This window comes from Anser brachyrhynchus (assembly GCF_964034855.1).
Source record: "Anser brachyrhynchus genome assembly, chromosome: 9".
NCBI lineage: Eukaryota > Metazoa > Chordata > Aves > Anseriformes > Anatidae > Anser > Anser brachyrhynchus.
The window spans coordinates 6,516,979-6,536,723 of NC_137703.1; the positions used below are offsets into that span (position 1 = coordinate 6,516,979).

General features: G+C 37.9%; 1 protein-coding gene across 16 annotated transcripts in view; it reads left to right on the plus strand.

Moving 5' to 3' along the window:
- NAALADL2 (N-acetylated alpha-linked acidic dipeptidase like 2) overlaps positions 1–19,745 on the plus strand; it is a 438,404-nt gene that overhangs the window by 105,529 nt on the left and 313,130 nt on the right. Inside the window, exon 5 of one of the 16 annotated variants that reach the window (XM_080604240.1) lies at positions 1,458–3,098. The exons of 14 other annotated variants lie outside the window; for them this stretch is intronic. In XM_080604240.1, coding sequence (XP_080460366.1) covers positions 3,056–3,098 — 43 coding nt within the window. In that variant the 5' untranslated portion in view covers positions 1,458–3,055. Of the gene's footprint in view, positions 1–19; positions 3,099–19,745 lie in introns of those variants that run through there. One more of the 16 variants, XM_080604241.1, reaches the window with a different exon arrangement.

Genomic DNA, 19,745 nt, shown 5'->3' on the forward strand with positions numbered 1-19,745 from the left:
TTGAAGCCTCTCGATTCTTTTCTTTTTTTCTTTTGGTGGGGGGGGAACCCTTTGACACCAAAGACTTTTGGACTGAAGAAACTTTCTGAATGGAAGAATCATTAGAACTGGATCATTTCACAATAAAAACAGTTGTTTCAACAATGTGATATTTTTTCTGATGGCAAGTAATTTTCTAACAAAAAGCTCTAATGAGCTGTAATTAGTGCTTAGAAATAAATGAGAACAAATTGACTTTGTTTCCCATTAAACTCCAGAGTGGTGATGAAGTTATATACCACTGCTGCCTAATAACTGGTGAAAAAAATGTTTACCAAAAATGGAACTGGAAAACAAAGAAACAACAACGAACAAACCTCACCCAAGCCAGAGGAATGTGGGATGAAAATCTCATCCATGATAGAGCAGATTTCCTTTTTTTTTTCCTCACTAATCAGACATCTTGCCTGGCCTTGTTACTGTTGGTGGAGAGTACTCTGTTTCCAATAACACTGAAATTATGCATGTACTCATTAGTGACATTTGCGGTATGATGCAGTTACCTATTTGGCACAGTTCTATGTGCAGCATAAGATTTAGCTTTTCACTCTCGTAGCCTGGAATAACTATCATCATCAAATTATATTTCTGTTCATTGTCTTGTCAAATGAACTTGTTGGAATCAAGAAACATTGCAGTTTCTGTATTGTAAATATACAGAATAACATTCTGTTTTCTTCTACAAGCAGAACAAAGACCCCATTATGTTTCCACATTTGGGCCTTTCTTAAGGAGTGAATGAATTAAAAGTTATTCCTTTGGAAAGCACTCCATTTTAATCATTTCACGCAACTGAGCGCAACAAACAGCTTTAGGAGAACATAAAACCAACCTGGCCATTTCTCACCATTAGTCACTGTTGGAAGAGTGTGAAAAATCAGTCCTTTTTGCACTATTCCTGCTGCTATAGTTCTTTGCAAAGGAAGAAGTATTTTCAGTACTATCACTCTCATCTCTTGAATTCTTAAAAATAAATTTGAGTTAATTGAAGATGATGTGATAAAATGCTGCAACTTAAACTACAAATTATTTCTATAGGTGCTAAAAGCCTGAAATCAGAATCTCGTTCTTTGAGGAGCATGTTGGTACTCAGTAGCCAAGATATTTTTTTGTTGCCTCCTTAAGCTTCTGTTTTATTGAAATTAGTAGCTCTCTTTATATGGGGAAGGACTTCTCAGAATACGGCATTGAAGATAAAAACAAATCAGTATAATTTCTCCTGTATTAAGCAGTTGTTATAACGTAGTATATTTAAGGATTGCTGTCTTTGAAGAGATACACCGATTGTGTTTGGAGAGGGCAGAAATACTTTAGATGTGTCTGTCTCACCAAATGTATCTTGCTTTGCATTGTAGATCTTCATTGATAAATAAACTCATTTTTCTTAATTATGTCTTTTAAATGTCGAACGATTCAAGATTGTATATCCAGAACTCGGTCCTAGATCATCAGCTTCCCCAGATCTGGTCAAGAAGGAGCTTCTGTACTGGCTCCTCCATGGTCCCCAGGAAGGGGGTACGTGCAGCTGCTTAATATCTGGGGTATTTGACTTAACTTCTGTAGGTAAAATCAGTTATTTAATTATGGCTGACAGCAAGCTGTGCATGTAAATGAGGAAGTTTCTTACTTGTGTGCACACAGAGTTGCTACAGAGTTACAATGAATCACTAGAGGACATAAATATTTTGTTACTTCCGTCTATGTGATGATAAGCTTAAGGAGTGTTACCGTCTGTGAGGATGTTCTTTTTCATGAATAATGGCTTTGTTTTAAATGGTATAGTTTGCTTCAGAAACTTTACTTTAAAAGTACACTTTACCTAGTCTGGATAAATTTTCTTGAAAGGCTGCCTGTTATTTTCTGAAACTTAAGGTAACTGGAAAACCAAAACAACAACAACAAAAAAAAAACAGTAGTGCAGTTTAGATATAAACACAGACCTAATTTCTTCTGTTTTAAAGAACAAAAATTAAAAAGCAAGTCTAAAGCAATTTATTTGGATCATTTTGAGTGTAATCCAGACAGAGGTTAACCTTGTGAAAGCTACGAAGTTCCTTTAAGATAGTGTTGTGGCTTCTCTTTGATTTCTTTTGTTGATAGTTGAAAATGTAAATGTTAAAATAAAACTAACTTTGTCGGCAGAGACAGGTGTACTTATTTAACAAATTGATCACAACAAATTGATCACAAAAGTACCAGAAACGTGTTATTTGACTTCTACAGCAGAAAAGAGCAAATATTTCCTTGGAACTCAACTTGAAGTCAGGATAAGATTATCTTAAAAGTTTTGTGTTCTTGTGCTGGAGCAGGATGGGAAGAAAAGCGAAATAACCTTTTCTCGTTTATAATCCTCTTCTGTTACACAGTCAAAACAATCTCAAGATTACAGTGTTGAAGTTGAGGACCTTCCCTGTAGATAATCTTTGTGAAAGATGGGGGGAGGGTGTTCTTGTTTTTTACGTTTGGAGTTCTTGGCAAAGATTTTGGCAGTGGGACCTGTATCGGCTGCAGCCCTCTTTCTCCATGGTGAAGAACTGTGGCTGCAAAGTTCCCATCCTAGAGAGACTGGCTTGATGGTTATCATTTACTCTCAATTCTCCTATAAAATGCAAATTCAAAGAATCTTTAAATTCGGCTGAAAACTTTCTGTAGGCTTTGGCATTTTGACTAAAACACCTGCTGCGGAAGATAAATGTTGTTCAGGTAACTTTCTGCATAAAAGTGAAAGTAAAGGGCGGGGAACAAATGAGCAGGAGAGTCCAAAATAAGACAAAGCAGTGTAGCCTGAAGCACATGTTAATCAAAGGAGATCAAAGGATATGATGTCAGTTTATAGAGAAACAGGTCAGGCAAGCCCAGGTAACTCAGGAAGCAGGATACTAATTATTCACAAAAAGTCAGGTATACTGTTACCACGCTGTAGTTGGAAGTCAGGAGGTCAAAACTTGCACAGCAACCGAGGCAACTTGGTAAAAACAGCTTGGCTCCTTACAAGAGGAGTTTATCGCTTTTAGAAATGGGAGAGAATGAATCTAGTTTACCGAATACGTCCCCACAAGGTAAGAGCATGCAACCTACTTCCATGCTAAAATCTTTTGGGCATTGTTAGTCCCTGCATGTGGGAGCTTGTTTTGCTTTCAGCTGTTGCAGCGTGTGCTGCATGTCCACAGGAGTGCACTTGTTTTTGCACGTGCATGTATTTTTGGAAATAGGAGGAAATCCGCATCCCTCATCTTTGCAGTGCATTGTTTTTTAAAAACAAAGCATAGCAAGCAAAACACTGCATTAATTAGCAGAGTACAAGAAAGTATGATAAGATCATGTGAGTATTTGGCACTCTATTGTCAATAAAGGTTGCTTTAAACAAGGTGATCTGTGGATGTTGAGGTTGCTGTTCTGTAACAGTTCAATCTGCTGCAAATATTTTTGGGATAGGAAATGCTTTACACTGCTATTTTGCACAAACTGAGTACCTGTTGCATGTGAGCAGGGCATGGCAGATCCATATAGATTAAGGAGGTTCTTTCCCTTGTTCATTCTTGGCTTATTCCAAGTTGTTTTTTTTCCTTCTGTGGGCTGTGCCAAGGTAACACCAACGTGTGTGCTAAATAGTCCTTGTAAGCACTTGTGTGGCTAACTGTGAGAACAGAGCATTCTGTCCTAGGTATTTTAAATTTTCCGTAGAAGCCCTGAACACAACAGTTCATAAATCTTGCTTAGTCCTTCTTTTGCAACATTAATGTCAAGTTTTTGCTTCGAAAAAGAATGTTTTCCTGGTAGTCTTTTTTTTTTTTCCAAGAGACAGTTTTAATGTCCCAGGAAATATTATCTTCCCAAGGAATTACTTCCATTATTTTATCTTAACATCCAGTGTTTTTTTTCCCTGACACTCAACCTGTGTTTTTCTTTTGCTTGGCTTACCAGTCTCTTCCTGGCCTCTTTCTCATGCTTTGCATAACAGCAACAGATAAAGCTTTGTAACTAGTCTGAGCTCTGCAAGAATCTTTAAGCTATTAAAATTTGCAAATGGTTTTGTGAGAGCTGAAACAGTGACTTTCTAGGCATTGGGAAGCCCTGTTAACTGCTTTTCCCCTGAAGTTATTCTTCATGTGTATGCAAGCATGATATACTGCGATTCAAATGTGTCTCCAACCTGCGTTAATTGGGAATAACTCCGTTTGTGCCGCAGCAGATTTCCTTCATGGAGAGCTTTTGAGAGAGAAAATACTTTTTTTACCCATTTTCAACTTTTTTTTTCTTTGTGATAATAAGTATGTTTATACTACACAGCAGATTCAGTTTTAATCCAGATTTTAACTTTGAAAAAATAACTAACATTACATAGTGTACAGGTCTAAATACCATTTATGTCATGTGCTGATGAGAGATTTTTAGTGTTTCTTCTTTCTTCATTCAGGATCTGGCTTGAGTTTACAGTGGTATGCTGTTCAGAAACGCATTCAGCCTAATTCTGGTCTTTGTTTCCATGTTGCAAGTGAGGAGCTTTTTCACTGCTGCCAATAAAATTATATTGGTAAAACTGATGTAAATGAATCAGGCCCATTGTATTACGTACAACTCCTCTGGGGGCCTGTGATCCCGAATTGTACCTTTTCTTCATTAGTGTAAGTGAGCTTAGTCAAATGAAATTTCTTTTGATGATTTGCATTAGTGCAATGGGATGAGAATTGTTGTTGCACAACAATACCTTATATTAAATAGAAATGTTCTGCGTACATAGAAACACGCCAGTATAAGTTTTTTGGTTGTTGTTTTTTAGCTACCATTAATCTCATGTACTGTGTTATTCCTATGTGTTCTTGTTTATAGAGACTTCAAAATCGGTGATTTAGCTGGTATTTTTAAGGGGAAAAAAGGTGGCAAAATTAACACTATCCAAGATACCTGTCAAACCACTGCTAGTGAGACAACTTGTGTTTCTTTTCATGTTATTTATTTTTAGAGAACTTTGGGATTGTATGAATTACTAAAGGTGCCAGATTGACAGCCCTGGAGGCTGGCTTCACTTATTCATTAGCAAAAGAGATGCAGCCTGGACAGCAGGTGCACGAACCTACTCGCTGTGCCATGCCCGCGTGTCTCCGTTCTGCTGGGAAAAAAAAACCTTTTTCAGGATCCGAGGATTTCAGTCCTGTTCACTCCTTGTCTTTCCCTGCAGCATTTTCTTCTAAGGTCTTGTGATGATTAGGTTTGTGCACTAAAGACTATGCAGAGACGTTTGTTTGATTTCACCCAGCAGCCGTCAGATGGTGAAGACGGCTCGGGGCTTACATAAGTCAGTAACTCTCGCCATCTGGTCAGGCAGTAAATATAAGGTCACTCCGCCATCGCAGCTCTTTTGTTTTTGCACCAAGTACAGTAGGCTTCGAGAATAACTTAGCTCCTGGTTCGGTTCCATTGTAATCATTTTACTGCTTCGGTAAATACTTCAGCCCTCTGTTCCTATGAAACTTGCAGCGTGGGTGTGACAATTGGAAAGATCAAAGCAAGCCCAGAACAATCGGTCTTTGACTGCCGGCCATGAATTGATTCCTCCTTCAAGTGAGCACACTGAGAGCCCTTTAAAAATGCAACTGCAGCTGACAGGATATCTTGGGGTTTTGTTGCCTTTTTTTGAATGTGAGTCAAGTTCTGTCCCTTCACATGAGTTGTTGTTTTCAATTTTCCTGTGAATTAAGTACTGTTTTGGGGAGACTGTGACAATAGTAGCCCCACAGGATGCAATTACTGTAAATTTTAATTGTATATTATACATGAGTTATAATTGATTTTACACTGCGTTGTGTTGCTAGATGACTGTAGTAGCCTTGCTTGCCTGCTGAGTGTGTGCAATACACACTTGCCTCTCTGCCCCACAGAGGATGGAGCTAAACTGACAAGTTTGCGTTGGGGCAGCTTATTCTTGCAGTTCTTGAGAGGCATTGGATGGGAGCTAGAATGGGAGAAGTCATTCAAATGTTATTAATATACCCTTTTTTTTTTTTTCAGGGCTCCTGCACGTACTGTTTATTAATGTATCTAAATCATTTTTTTAATTATTGTTGCTTTATTCTATAAATCCTTAATATAAACACGTGATTAAGTAAGAGCGTTGTTATATTAAAGTAAGTTTCCAGCAAGTTCAGTTACTGTCTGTAATTAATCTGGGCTTTGTATCAGCTCCGAAGTGGTTCCTTAGGGTTTGGATCAGTTCCTTGGGATGTGTTCTTGTGCTCTGATGTTGATTTTTTTTTTATTAGATTAATATATATGTAGTCTCATGAAACATTTACAGACCAAGTCTACAAGAAGCAACGAGGCCTTTTTGCTGAGAAAGGCAGTAGGAAAACATCAAGAGCATACATAAAGAATACGGCATGCTTACATCAGGACTTAGAAAGAGTATGTCCCAGAAAGTGAATTTCAGAATGGTTTCTTTTCCATCTTGAGCTTTCCTTTCTTAAAGAGAGGACTTTCTGGCCCCAGGCCTTCTCTACTTGCTCGGCTATTGGAAGGAACAGCCTTGTTTCAGGTTAGTGTTTGAGGGGAGCTTTGAATAGTGTTAACGAACGCTGTCATCAGTTGCAGTTATTAACTGGGGTTCTGTATTATAAGGTGGTAGCTCTGAAGGTCCATTGTAAAAATGTCTCCCCCCCCCCCCCTCCACTTTGCGTTTGATGACCTCAGTCCTCAGAATTCAGTGCCTGTTTGCTGTCTGGACAATTATCAGCAGAATGTCCCTGGGTCCCTTCTTGGCTCTTTTTAAATGATAATACTGAGGGATTTCTGTGACAGCATTTCTTACATAGATTGGCTCTATTCACCAACGAGGTACGGTAACAATGGGTAATTTAAAATAATTCATTTTATTGCTGCCTCCTGTAGATTCTTGACTTCCATTTCAAAGTAGTGAATCTAGAGAGCTAGAGAAGTATGCACTGATCACTGTCCTGGTGCTGTGAAAAATAAGAGATTCAGATAGTCCTGCAGAGCCATCAGCAGCTAGATCAGCACAGAGCACTCATTTGACTTCAGCTTTAATCATTCTAAATTTTTTCTAGATGCTTTTAACTCTTTTACTACAGGTATTTTTTTTTTTAACTTTGATTTTTCCAGTTCATGAAGCAGGGCTTGAAATTTTAGTTCTACAGAAATATCCTCAATAACACAATCATATTAAAACTGAGAAAAAAGTATAAATTGAAGTGCAATAAATCTGTCTCCAGTGGTAAGAATCTAATGCAGAAACCGGATATCAAACCAAAGACTTCCAGCTCCCACTCTGCATTATTGTTGTTTTGCTGTTAAAATCATCTCCAGTTTTTAGAGGGGTGTTGCAGATGATTGCTTCCTAATATATATGCCTGAAAATGAAACAAGATAGCAACATCTTGCTGCAATAAATAAAGCAAAATTGAAAATGCAGTAGATATATAGAAAAAGGATGATGTTTGCAAAGTGTCCAAAAACTTTTGCTTGTAATCTTGAGCTACTTTAAACTTTGAAATTGTGCTGAATGGAAAATAACCTCTACTCAGCAGTAGGTTCTATCAGATTTCACGTTTGCCACTCAGGGAAGTGATCCAAGAGAGGTTGTTGGCTTTTCCCCCAAAAACATCATTCTTCAGAATGCGTGTCTTAGTGAACAGAAACGAGGTAAGCCTTGTATTTATTTTGGCCACTGCTGTACCTCTTTTCTCTGAAAGTCTGTCACTTACTGGAGAAAAGTAAAGAACTGAGATTGACGCAGAGGGGCTATCAATGTGATTTTAGCAGTTGAGGCAAAAGAAGACAGGGTTTGTGTAAACTTCTTGTGCAGATATGACGCTAGTTTGTAATGGAGAGTGCTCTGCACTCATAGCAGGTCCTAACAAGGTCCCTTTTTCCTCCTCCAGTTACCTGGGGTTTTCTGGAAACGGCTGGCAATTTTTTCACCTCTGCACAGGGATAGGATACCACCGTTCTCCTGGATGTTTGTCTTTTTCTTTTGCTTGAAAACCAGTATCTTCGCTGATTTCTGCCACAAAAGAGGTGGCGTAATATTGGAATGCTATCCTATAAACAGGAAGGTCCAACTTGCTGTTAGTTGTTGAGATGTGCTTCCTGAAGATGAGCAAGATGGTTTTCTTCATTGCAATATCATTGTGATCAAGGTACTTAAATTTCTAAGGAGTTTGTTTGTTTGTTTTGTATTTCTGTAAGGCCTGGTCTTTAATTAGTCCCTTCATACTTAGATATTCTTAATATCCTATTAGACTTACTGGAGATTGCCTGCATGTAATGTGGTATTGTGGCATAGCAATGTAGTATGGTTAAATAATGATGAAATACTTCCAGTAAAGTCTACTTTATTCTAATTTTTCTACTTCCCAGTGATTTCATGTAGGTATCTTTTTTGCTGCTAGGTAGTTTTTTCTATATGTTTGTTATGTAAGTCAGATTCAAGGCAACAGGAGAAACATCAATTACTTAGGCTGTATAAAAAGAGTACTGGCACAATACCTGTATAAGAATGCTCTCCTGGGTAGTATCTAGTGAATTCTGGGAAACTTGAAACAGGCCATTGGAGAACTGGGCCAAATCTGCCAATTTAGTTTTCTCGGTTCTCTTGCTATTCCTAGTGGTTTGGGGTGGCTCTATGCATCTCCAGATTGTCATAACGTAGGTCTTTATGCATTATGTATCCCTCGATGCAGGAAGCAGCTCTGTGTTGGCAGAAGGAAATTTTAATGTGTGTTAGTCATTTTCCATCTTTCATTCACATGTTTCTAATCTTAAGGCCAAGCAGTGTATTTGGGGGGAGGAGACACACTGCTTGAATTTAGCCTTCTGAAACTGAGTTCTTGAAGGCAGTCTGAGTGTCCTAGACACAGTGTTTTTTGCCAGATCATTTGCACAGGCAGTGACCGGAGGTGAAGTGCACTGCTTTAGTTTTTTGCACTGTTAGTGACATTGCTTATTGTCATACAAGTTGCAACAGTTATTGCAAGCTTCCATATTCACAAGTAGTCAAATTCTACCACGTGCCCAAAAGTTTGGGAGATTTCACAGTGAGAGTACTTTAACTGTGCTATTTCTGTCAGATGAACTTGAGGACACTCGGGCAAATTTCAAGTGTTCAGATGTTCTTCTGGAGGCATGTCTTTCCAAAAGATTTTCAGAGACTAGTCAGCTTTGGCAGCAGGAAATCTATTTGAAGATGTGCCTCGGGGGCAGGGAAAACAATCAGGTTTACTTATTTTTCTGCATCTTAAGGTTGTCATATCCCAAGCTGAATATCTGAGCAAGAAATGGCATAAAGCTGTGCCATCCTGACGAAGTGTGAATGTATCACACATACAAAACAAAATACTACCTGGCTCACTCAAGAAGAGCGTGTGTCTGTCAGAAATACTGTGATTTCATTACATGTTATGGTATTTCCTAGAATCCATTGTCTCCACTGTCACTTTTACCTCTGGATTGTATTTCATCTGGTGCAGACTCGCGTGGTGCCGTTAGGCATGCGTCGGTGCGATCGTCCACTCTCAAAGAGTGGTGGTGCCGCTGCTTTTGCCCTTTTCCAGTTTCATGTTTCTGGTTATATTTTGGTAATATATTGAAACCCTTCTTGGCATTTAAGAGATTAAGAAGCCTAACTTTAACTAAATGCATCTTTCTGGAAACAGTCCTGGAAAGTGGAGCTGAAATTTTTAGCCTGAATGTCACTACAAATATATAGTGCTAGACATAGTTTCATAATAGCTGCCTTTGACAACTTGTGTATATATTCATCTTTTTCTTCAAATAGTGGTTGTGTAGAAGTGGCATTCCTGCTGTCTGTTTAAGCTCAGACTTTATGTGCTTTCATAACACAATTAAGTTTACTGCATTTTATTCCAACTAGCTCTGCAAAGAGGGGCTGAGTCAGCCTGTGTATTTGTTCTTGTGCTTCATCAGCAGAAATGTTTACTAACTTCCTAATTATATTTTATTTGTGAAAACACAATGAAAGTAATGGGCTTGTATGGGTATTGGGGAGTTTAGTTTGGCCTGTGTTATGATTAGCATTGACTGAGACATAGGAGCAGGAAATAATCCAGTTTGACATCCAAGGTTGAGTGAGTTTTCAGGGCTGAAAGTTAGAAAACAAATATACACCTTTTTGCTTCTAAGTTGAGCATATTTGACCTGAAATTCTGAGACTTACAGTAATTCTGAATCATGGCGATGATTGTGCAGCAGAATCCAGGTTTCTCTCATCGTAGAGGAGATGCGTAGTTGTTCTGGATCAACTGCACTCTTCTTGTTTGCTGTCCTTTCTCGCTTGAAGTCTTTTCTTACTATGCCTTGGGTGGGGAAAAAAGCATAGGTGGACTGTTCAGATTATAAGTATAAGGCCACTGTAATACTCCAGTCAATTAGATAACAGCATGTGTTTTTTTTTCCAGCCACGGGCAGTATTGACTCCTTGGGTGCCATGCACGCAATCCCTGTAGTGGTGTCTCTCTGTAACAAAGGCTTCGTGGCAGCAGAACTGTAATGGACAGTAAATTCAGTTTTCTTTTAATTCATGGGCATTCTAGCCATCCACCTGGAAACTGTAGTTTAGCTGATGGTTAACAGATAATTATATAAACCCATGTCCTCTACATACCTAAACAATAACAAAATATTTATAACTGTTGCTTTGCTGTTATAGAGAATTCATCCTATTTACTGTTTCTATAGTTACCAGATTACATGTAAAAACAATAAAATCTTTTCTATTATCCATAAACATAATAAAAAATGCTATACTACATAGCTTTGTCTTAGTCAATAATTCTAGGCTTAGCCTGAGGGGTTGAAAAGAAAATTATTCCTGTTACAAATTTTAATTATGCCATAAACTTTGGGAAATGGCTATTGATCTTCAGCATCTGGCACCAGAAATGTTACCTTGTTTTTTTGGTTATTTAGTTTGTGAGTAGCATTGTCACATAAGATGAAAAAATAAAAAAATAAAAAAACACCAGAGGAGATGATGTACCATATGCAAATGAGAATATTTTGGTTTGTTTATGTACTAAAAATATTTTATTGCTGAAGAGTTTTTTTTTGTTTCTCACCAGATTTATTTTTAGCTATCTCCAGAGAAATTTGCATTTGAGATGCAAGAAAGCAAATTCTAATTCTATCAAAGACACTTTCTCACCATGGGACCATATAATGTAAACAGTATGCTTCTTGTCTTAGAGGTACATTCACAATTGCAATTCAGTTGACTTTTTTTGGTGTGGAAAAAACACGATCCCCAGGACCGGATGAGACAAAGGCTGAAAATTAGTGTCTCACTTCTTCCTTTCAACATGGGTTCTCAGAAGATGGGTGTCAGTGTAAAAAATATTTAAAGTTTTGTATAAAGCAGTGAAAATGAAATTCTGATCTGTTGCAAAGCTAGCATCATTCTTCAGGAGAGCGAGGTCTTCCTCAGATGTCCCTGTGCTCAGAGGGTAGTGTCATTAAGTGTACTGATACATAACCCAGATTAGAGCTAGAACCTCGTTTACCCAAACTGGAATGCTCATTTTTGTGTTGCAAATTACTTAAAGCAGATAGATGAAGTTCACCATTAGTTCTGAGTTACAGATCTCGCCATCAAACAGGGTGTAGGAGGAAGAGTTTTTCAACATATTTGAATTTCAGAAGAGCGTGTAATGAGTGCAGTGTTAGAAATGCAGGCTACCTTTCTTGATCCTGGTAAGGCCTAGAGCCAGTGTTTCATGTTGTGGTCCTTGAGGTTTGACTGTAGGTGAAAGAGAGGAAGAACTGAGGTGATCTCCAAAAGTGGTAATTTTAGGTGACTGGAAGTAGAGCCTACTCTTTCATTAAAGCTTCAGTACAGAGATCCCTGTAGGCAGAGTAGGGTAAACCTCCCTTTCTTTTTCTCCTTCCAAAGTGGTCTTTGAGGAGGTGCTGATTTGCGTCCTTTTGTGGTAAATTAAGCAAGATTTCTTTCTTATTCATGAGAACTGGAAATACATAAAGAAAACTCAGAGGGTTAGAGAGCTCCCAAGCACTTTCCCTTGGAAGAAGGACGATCGAGGGCACCTCACCGTGATGGTGAAGAGCGATGGAGACTCTCGGACTCCTTGTGTGGATGCCTGTGGGACCAAAACTGTGCTTGCCTTCTGTGTAAGTGTCTGTGTTGTGTAAAGCTGGAAGGCAAGTACGGATGGTTCTGAGGACTGTGCCATGCTAATGATGTTTTAGTTGGCCCAATATGAAGATAGCGAACCTAGTCTTCATGCCAACTACTGTGTCAACGCATATGATTCAAAAAGGTAAGACGTTCGTAAAGCTATAGCCTGTGGGTACGCTGCTCTGGTAAGGAAACTCCCAGAACACCTTTGAGAAATACTGTACTTTTTTCCATATTTCAGCGTGGAGTGGATATTGTTCTATCAGTTCTGCATGTTTGTTTGTTCCATATTTTTGTATCTTCAAGCACCCTGTGGTGAGAATTAATACCAAACAGCATCTGAAATACCTCAAGCATTGTGCACGTTATAGCGATGCTGTAACTTCTTCTTGAAGAGCGAACTAAGCGAAATAGGACAAAGATGACTTCAGAGAGGCAGCTTTTAGGTAGTTGTTGCCAGTTCTTCTGCAGGGAATTGCTCCCTCATAAGGGTATCTGCCAGCTGCGTGTTGATGCTTGAACCCTTCCGGCTGACCTTACTCTGCACAGCCTCGATCAAATGGGATAGCACAATATCGTTGAGGCTTGCAGGCATTTGAGGTGGCCAAAGTGACAGGTTGCACTCCAGCAGGTAAACGGTAGCCTATTAAGAGCACACAGAGACAGAATGTGTCGTGTGAGAGGCAAGTGTTTTGTTGGCCTGAGCTTCAGCGGGGAAGACAGCTGGGGCTGTTTCAAGGACAGGGGGGCAGTGATGCGGTTTCTGAAGGCTTTCTGTGGCAAGTTCTGGCTTCTTGGCGTAAATATCTTGATGTAAGGCTAAATGCTTAAATCAAAAGATGCAGATGCATTCTTTGTGGAGCAGGACTAAAGGTGGAGTCTGACTGCAGAGGCCTCAGTAAAAAATAAAGACAAAAATTTGGCTTCTCTGAAGAACCCCAGTACTACTTGAATAATATTTTTTCTGTTTTCATTTAAAAAAAAAAAAGTATATATTTTTTTTTAACGGGGGAAAATCCATTTAAATACTTTTTTCTCTAAAAACTTCAAAGAGTTTGCGAACCTAAAGCTGCCTTGACTTTCTTTCTTCAGCAGTTACCCTCTAGCCATTTAAATTTGGCCTTGTACTCCAAAAAAAAGTTTTGGATACGTTGAGCCATTTATTTTAGTGACAAAAGGAAGCTTAATTCCTTGAAAAACGTAAGCTCGAGTTTTTAGGTACTGTGCATGGTTTCTGGCTGGCAGGTCAGATTTGTACTGCTGCCATATGCAGCAACTTAAAATTCACGTTGGTGTCACTGCAGTTACTACAATGAAGCCACCACGCCAGGAGACTATTAACTTTCAGTTAATGATAACAGAAAATGTTTTATAATAAACCTTGAAATAACCTAAACATCTGTAAGAGGTGTAAAAATTTTACATTAAAATGCAATTAGCTTTTCCTTTATTTGACTCTTATTAACAAAATTGTTAAGAATTTTTTTAACATGAAAGACTTGCTTTGGAGGGAATTTGTCTTTTGTCTTTGCTCTAACAGTAGATGATGAAATTTTCTGGTGCCTACATGTAGGGAGATAAGCTCTTCTGGTAGGGTAAAAAGCTGTAGCTTGCACTTGTTAAAACTAGGTGCAGAGTTGTACTTGAAAGACTTGAAGCTACATGTGGGCTAAGACAGAAGAGAACTGATTTCAATTTTTGGTTGAGTAACAGATTTTCTCTATGGGTTTGCTAAACCCCTTGGCTTGGTTTGTGCAAGTCGTTTGTTTCACACTTCACCTTAGACTCTCATTTGAGATACTCAGATAATACTGCCTGAGCTCTGCAGGCATTGTGAGGTTAACATCCGTCAGTAAATCATGAAATGCCTTTGCCTTAGCAAAGGTGGTAAGGACTACTTACAGGTATTTCTGTGGTTTTAAATTGCTCATTTCTAGCAGTAGAAGTGTTCAAGTTAAAAAGTGGGGGAAAAAAAAACAACCTTCCAGAGTTTTATTAAGAAGTGAGGTTAGAACATGCTGAGCTATTAAAAATCAAGAGAAAGAATACAGCTCTTACCACAAAGGGTGGGAACTGAAAGGTTGGAAGAGAAAAAAAGAACAAAATTAAGGTGATAGTTTGTTCAGTAACCATTTCTGCAGTTCTGGTCAGTTAGGAAAGCTGGCAGCATCACTCAGCTTCATTTGCATTGATGGCGAAAGGGTATGGAAACCTTAAATCAAGGAGTAAGTTTCCACCTTCCTGAGGATGTTTCTTGTTTCAAGACAGATTTTTCAAACAACTAATTGGCTGTCCATCTGAAGTGCTGTAGGCACTGCACTAATAAGTGTTATAAAACAGGTCTAAATGCAAGTCTTGATGTAATTATTCTCATTACCTCCTTCCTTTGTCATGCAGAAGATCCAGGACAGGCCTCCGGGTGAAGGAGGGAGTAGTTACTTCAATGCAATGCTCTCTACAGCAGTTAAGTGAACATTGTTCCTTTTTTTCCCTCGTGCTGTAAAGCTCCATTTCAAACTGAGCTTCTCTAAGCTCTCTGCAGAGATGATCTAGAAGCAAAGGGTTCCCTGTGTGTTATTTCAGTGTTGGTTCTGTTTATCTGCTAGCCCGTCCATTTTACATTAGTCAAATATTAACCAAAATACAAATAACCAATTTCTTAAATGTGGAAACCGAGATTTGGCTTATAAATCCAATGTATCTTTTATTTTCTATGATATTGGTGCATTTTCAAAGGGGAGTATGTTGCATGAATGTCGTGCTGGCTCTGCTGAAGGTGGCTCGTCAGGTCATTGAAGGACATCACAAGGGTCTATAAACCAATCTTTCTTTTACCATTTCGGTCTTCAACTGGGGATTAGAAATTATGTATCTGTAGGTCATTGCAAAAGTTGCATGCTTTTACAAGCACAGGAGTTGATCTGCAACTTAAAATCCACCATGCTTGGAGGCTTTGTGGTAGGTACGTGGGTGTATGCACAAACAATCTGGTGATCTTGTTCTACGTACAGCCATTTTTCATAAAATCAGTGGCATGCAAAGCTCATTGTCTGGCTACCTTGGGTATATATTTCTATTTTGCTAAATTTTGCCCTTCCCACAGAGCATGACTGAGACAAACTGGAAGAGCAGCGAGGAAAGGCTGCACAGTGCCGTGATGTACCCTCTGTGGGGTTTTGCACGGTGCAGTGGTTCAAGTGTACATTATTTGCACACTTAGCTTATTACTGAATTCGGCTTTAAAAAAGTGAAAGATTTGTTTTTCTTGCTTTTTAAATATGCGCTTCTAACCCCTGGAGTAAGCAATGCATTCACAGGCAATAATCCCGCTGGTTCTCCTGTCACCTAGCTTAGTCAAGATGCCTTTTTTGAACAGAGTTGGCGAAGGTGGTCGAGACGTTTTCTTCTAGAGATCTACCCAAAAGCAAGAGGGAAATCAAATCGAATCTAAAAAGAAAAGGAGTCTTAGTGTCAACATGTATGCTGCTTTAGGGTATTGTCGTCTTTGGTTTATTTCATGTAATGAGGAAGGCCTGTTGTAGCTTTATTTCTCTTTATTGCTTTGTCTGTAGTGCAGGCCGAAAGGAAATATTGCACTGAATTTAACGTGTGTCCCAGTTCTGCAGCGTGTACGATTCCTGCTGTGTTCATTGCTAAATGAGTGTAAGGGCCAATAAAAAATGTTTTTTTTTTGTCTATTTGTGAAGTCAGCTGTTGGGTTTAAGAAATTTGGATTGTTTTTTCCTCCATTGGTGTCAGCTGCAGCTATTTGAACTGGATTGACTCTTAAAATGCAATTACAGCAAAATTGAAAGATGCGGGAAAGAAAAATTGCCTTCATATTTCAGAAGTGATTTTTAAAAATAAAATAACACTGTTTTCTATTGTCTTAGAAAAAGACTTTTTAAAAACTGAATCATAAACTTGGACTCAGATTTAATTTATTTAATTTTGTACCAGTCTGCTGTAAATGATCTGCCTTGGGGCCAAGTGAATAGGAGTTTTCTGTATGCTGGGGGCTTCGAATAGGACTTTTTTCACTAGAGAGTTAAGTGTATCAGGAAAAGAAACAAAACTGCTGATGAAGCAGGCTCAGTATATAGGTATTTGTCAGGTCTTAAAAGATGCAGTAACTTCATCTTGCAGCACATTTCTAGTTAAGTGAGTAATTTAGTTTTGAAGACAGACCTAATTCAAACCAAACTGGGACTTTTTGGTTTCTTTTTTTTTTTTTCAGCTGTGAGAATCTGTGTCCTTGGCTACATTCAGATGTTTCATGTGCACAGCATCTGAGGGAAGACAGGTTTTAAGTGGAGGTGATGAGATACGGCTGGGATCTTTAGATTGCTTTTGCTCAGATGTGAAGTGGGCCCCTGAATCCACCTTCCAAACCTTTTTTCTGAATTTCAGTTCTATGCTTTAACACATTAGAGGTATTATAAGTACAAACATACTTTTTTTTTTTTAATAAATCACTTTATCCTTTTTGTCCTATGTATCGTAGTTGTGGACTTGATTTGAATTCTTCCAAGATTAGAGATGTGAAATACATTCATATATTCCTGCATTTAATTTAATTTGTATATTTCTTCTTCAGAGTTAAGGGAAGGAGCACCCAGTTACCCATGTCTGGCTTTTGAGGAAAGCAAAGAAAAAAAATGTAGTGAAGTAGCCTCAGCTGTATCTATGCTGTGAGTTATCTCTGAACAGGTTACATTCACAGCTGGAACTTCTTGTGTGTGTGTTGGGGAGGGGTGGGGAAGGGAGGGAGAAATTATACTGTCTACTTCAATCATTACCTAAAAAAAACAAATACATGCATACACACATAGTTCTGGAACATTCATTTGTAATAAGTAAATTACAGTTGATCATATACTAAAAAAAAAATTCTTCTGTTGGTATGCTTTGGTTTGACAGACTGTTTTTAGGACACTTTTTTTTCTTGTTTTCTGGTTTATGGTGTTTATAGGCTAAAAAGTTGTAATTGGCACTATTTTTCATTCTGCATTAGTTTTATTTTAGTGTTTGTTTCAGCAAGTTGGCTTGTTTGGTTCTTTGAATATGCACATCTGTTGTAAAGATGCAAAACTTAGAGGCATGATTGGTTACTGTAATAGGAGAAAATTAAAATCCTATATTCCATGGAATAGAAGAGAAGCAGGATGCTTAGATGAGGTGTTCGAAAAGCAGTGTTTTAAACCAAACTGGATTGTTCAGTTATCATTTGTAAACCCTGTAACCGTGAGGCACTTCAGCCATTCTAAATTACTAGTGTATAAATGTTTAAATTATGCCAAGTATAGAGATAAACATTTTTATTATGATTCAGAATTTGAAGATCATCAGTAACTTCTTATTCTTCATAAAGTTCAATTTCATGCAAGAGTAACTGATGTTTTCAGATGCAGTCAGTGACACTGTGGCTTCAGCAAAGCTTCTAGGCGGTAAGGGAGAAGGAATAAGAGAAATAATTTTGAATAGTTTATGGTTGTTTTACTAAGGCTTTTGTGACAGCATTTCCCATATTGTGTTATTAAGCTTGAGCAATTTATTAGTCACTTTATGTATCATAACTGTATAATTACTATATTTTGTATATCCTAGTTTGTTCCTGTTAGCTTGTAGTCTTAAATCGTTAAAGGCAGATTTTAAATTCAATGTGAATTAGAATGTTTTTTCTTAATCAGGTCAGTCCTTGTAAAAGCACCTGTAGATTTTGACATCAGCCATTATTACAGTTTTCCTTTCTCGAAAACAGCATTTCTAAATAGTCTGTCTTTTTATAATTAATTAAGACACAGTGAAGATGTGTTTTTAACTATTTTAACTTCTTTCCCATATTGAATCAAATTTCTAGTGAGTCTTAGTACTTTATAATTTACATTGTTGTCTGGCTTTCTTGCATTTAATCAGCAAGATTAAGCAGTTAATGTATGACAAGGAGTCTGTCAGGAATATGTATGGAGCGCTGACAGCTGGCAAGGTATGGAAATTCACTGGAAATGATGGCCTCAGTCCACTGGGGATTTCATCTCTTGTCAGAAACACAATGACTGGCATCTCGAAATCTTGAGGTATAAGATGCAGTAACCCAACTATGACGCGGGGCATTGTGCTTATCTAGCAAACCACCTGTTTTCTGTTTCGATTAGTATTCTGTTCTTATTTTGCTGTCTAGCAGTAACTGGCAGAAATATGTTTATTTTAGCAATGGTTTTCAAAAATGTCCTTTTTTTATATTGTTGGTTTACCTCTGCTATAGTAATAGAAGGCTGTGAGTTCAGTTGAATTGCTTTGCATGATTAACTGCAAAATAAAAGTTTTCAGCTAGTTTGGGGAAAAAAAAAAGCACTTCCTTGTAAGAACTTACGACTTAACACCAAACTTGTAATTTTTTTCATGTATTAGCAAAAGTAGCAATGGTGAAATTCTGTACTCCCAATTTCCTTGTTCTGCTTATTGCCAAAGATGTTTAAACGTTGATAAGGGTTTATGTGTTAAAAAGTAAAATACAAACATAAATTTAAAATTAGGATTTTTTGGTAGAAGCCCAGAGACTATATTCATGTACTGAAGTTAGAGCGATGATTCAGCCTTCATCTGATCACAGTAATTAAATCCAAATATAAAACAATAACTAGTCATCTTGGAAAAAAATAATAATAATTTAAAAGATCTAGAAGAAACAACAATAAAGTGATTATTCTAAAAGTAAGGTTTTCCACCCTCTGTATGTATTTCTGATAAAGGATGGAATGCTTAATGAATGTGAGAAGACTTAACTTGTCTTATTTTTTTTTTAACTGAAAATGATGATAACCATGATCTCTGTGTGATTGTATGTCATTAGCTGTCCAGTTTGGCTCTCATGTCTGCAAACTGTTCTAAATCATAAATATTTGGAGTAGTCTGAGGTTGCCAAGTTGTGCAATGCTACAACAAAGAAGACTTGGTAAGAGCTGCTAATCCTTGTGGTATTCTCCCTCCCCCTCAACCCCCTGTGATTTTAACTACTTCTCATCCAAAAACAAAGTCTTAGTTTTCAATTGGAAAATGAAATATTTTGGGGAAAAGACTATACTCAAATGATGAACTCTGTCCCTACTTGTTTGTTACCTGGTCCCTGCCTGTCACACCACAAATGAATAAAGAAATTTGACTGGTTTCATCCACCTGGTTTACACCCTTCTAACCAATTCTTAGACAATGGTAAGATAGGAGGAAAAATAACTCCTCTCTGGTGTTGCACATATTCCACAAATAATTAAGGCTTAGCCTGTCATCATTTCTTCCAGTTTAATTTTGCAGCTGACAATATCAGGGCATAAAAACTGTGAAAGTTTTTTTTTTCTTTTTTTGTCTTACTCTTACAGAAAGACTTGTTAATAGCAAATCCTCAACACTGTTATGAAGTTTGAAATGCATTAAGTCTCTCTGCTAGTGATGTTGTTGTGCCCTTTCAGTCCTAAATTTTGAGCCAATTTGGCTGTGTGTTGTGTTAGGAGGACGGAGGAAGAGCTATGAACTTCAGAACCCGATT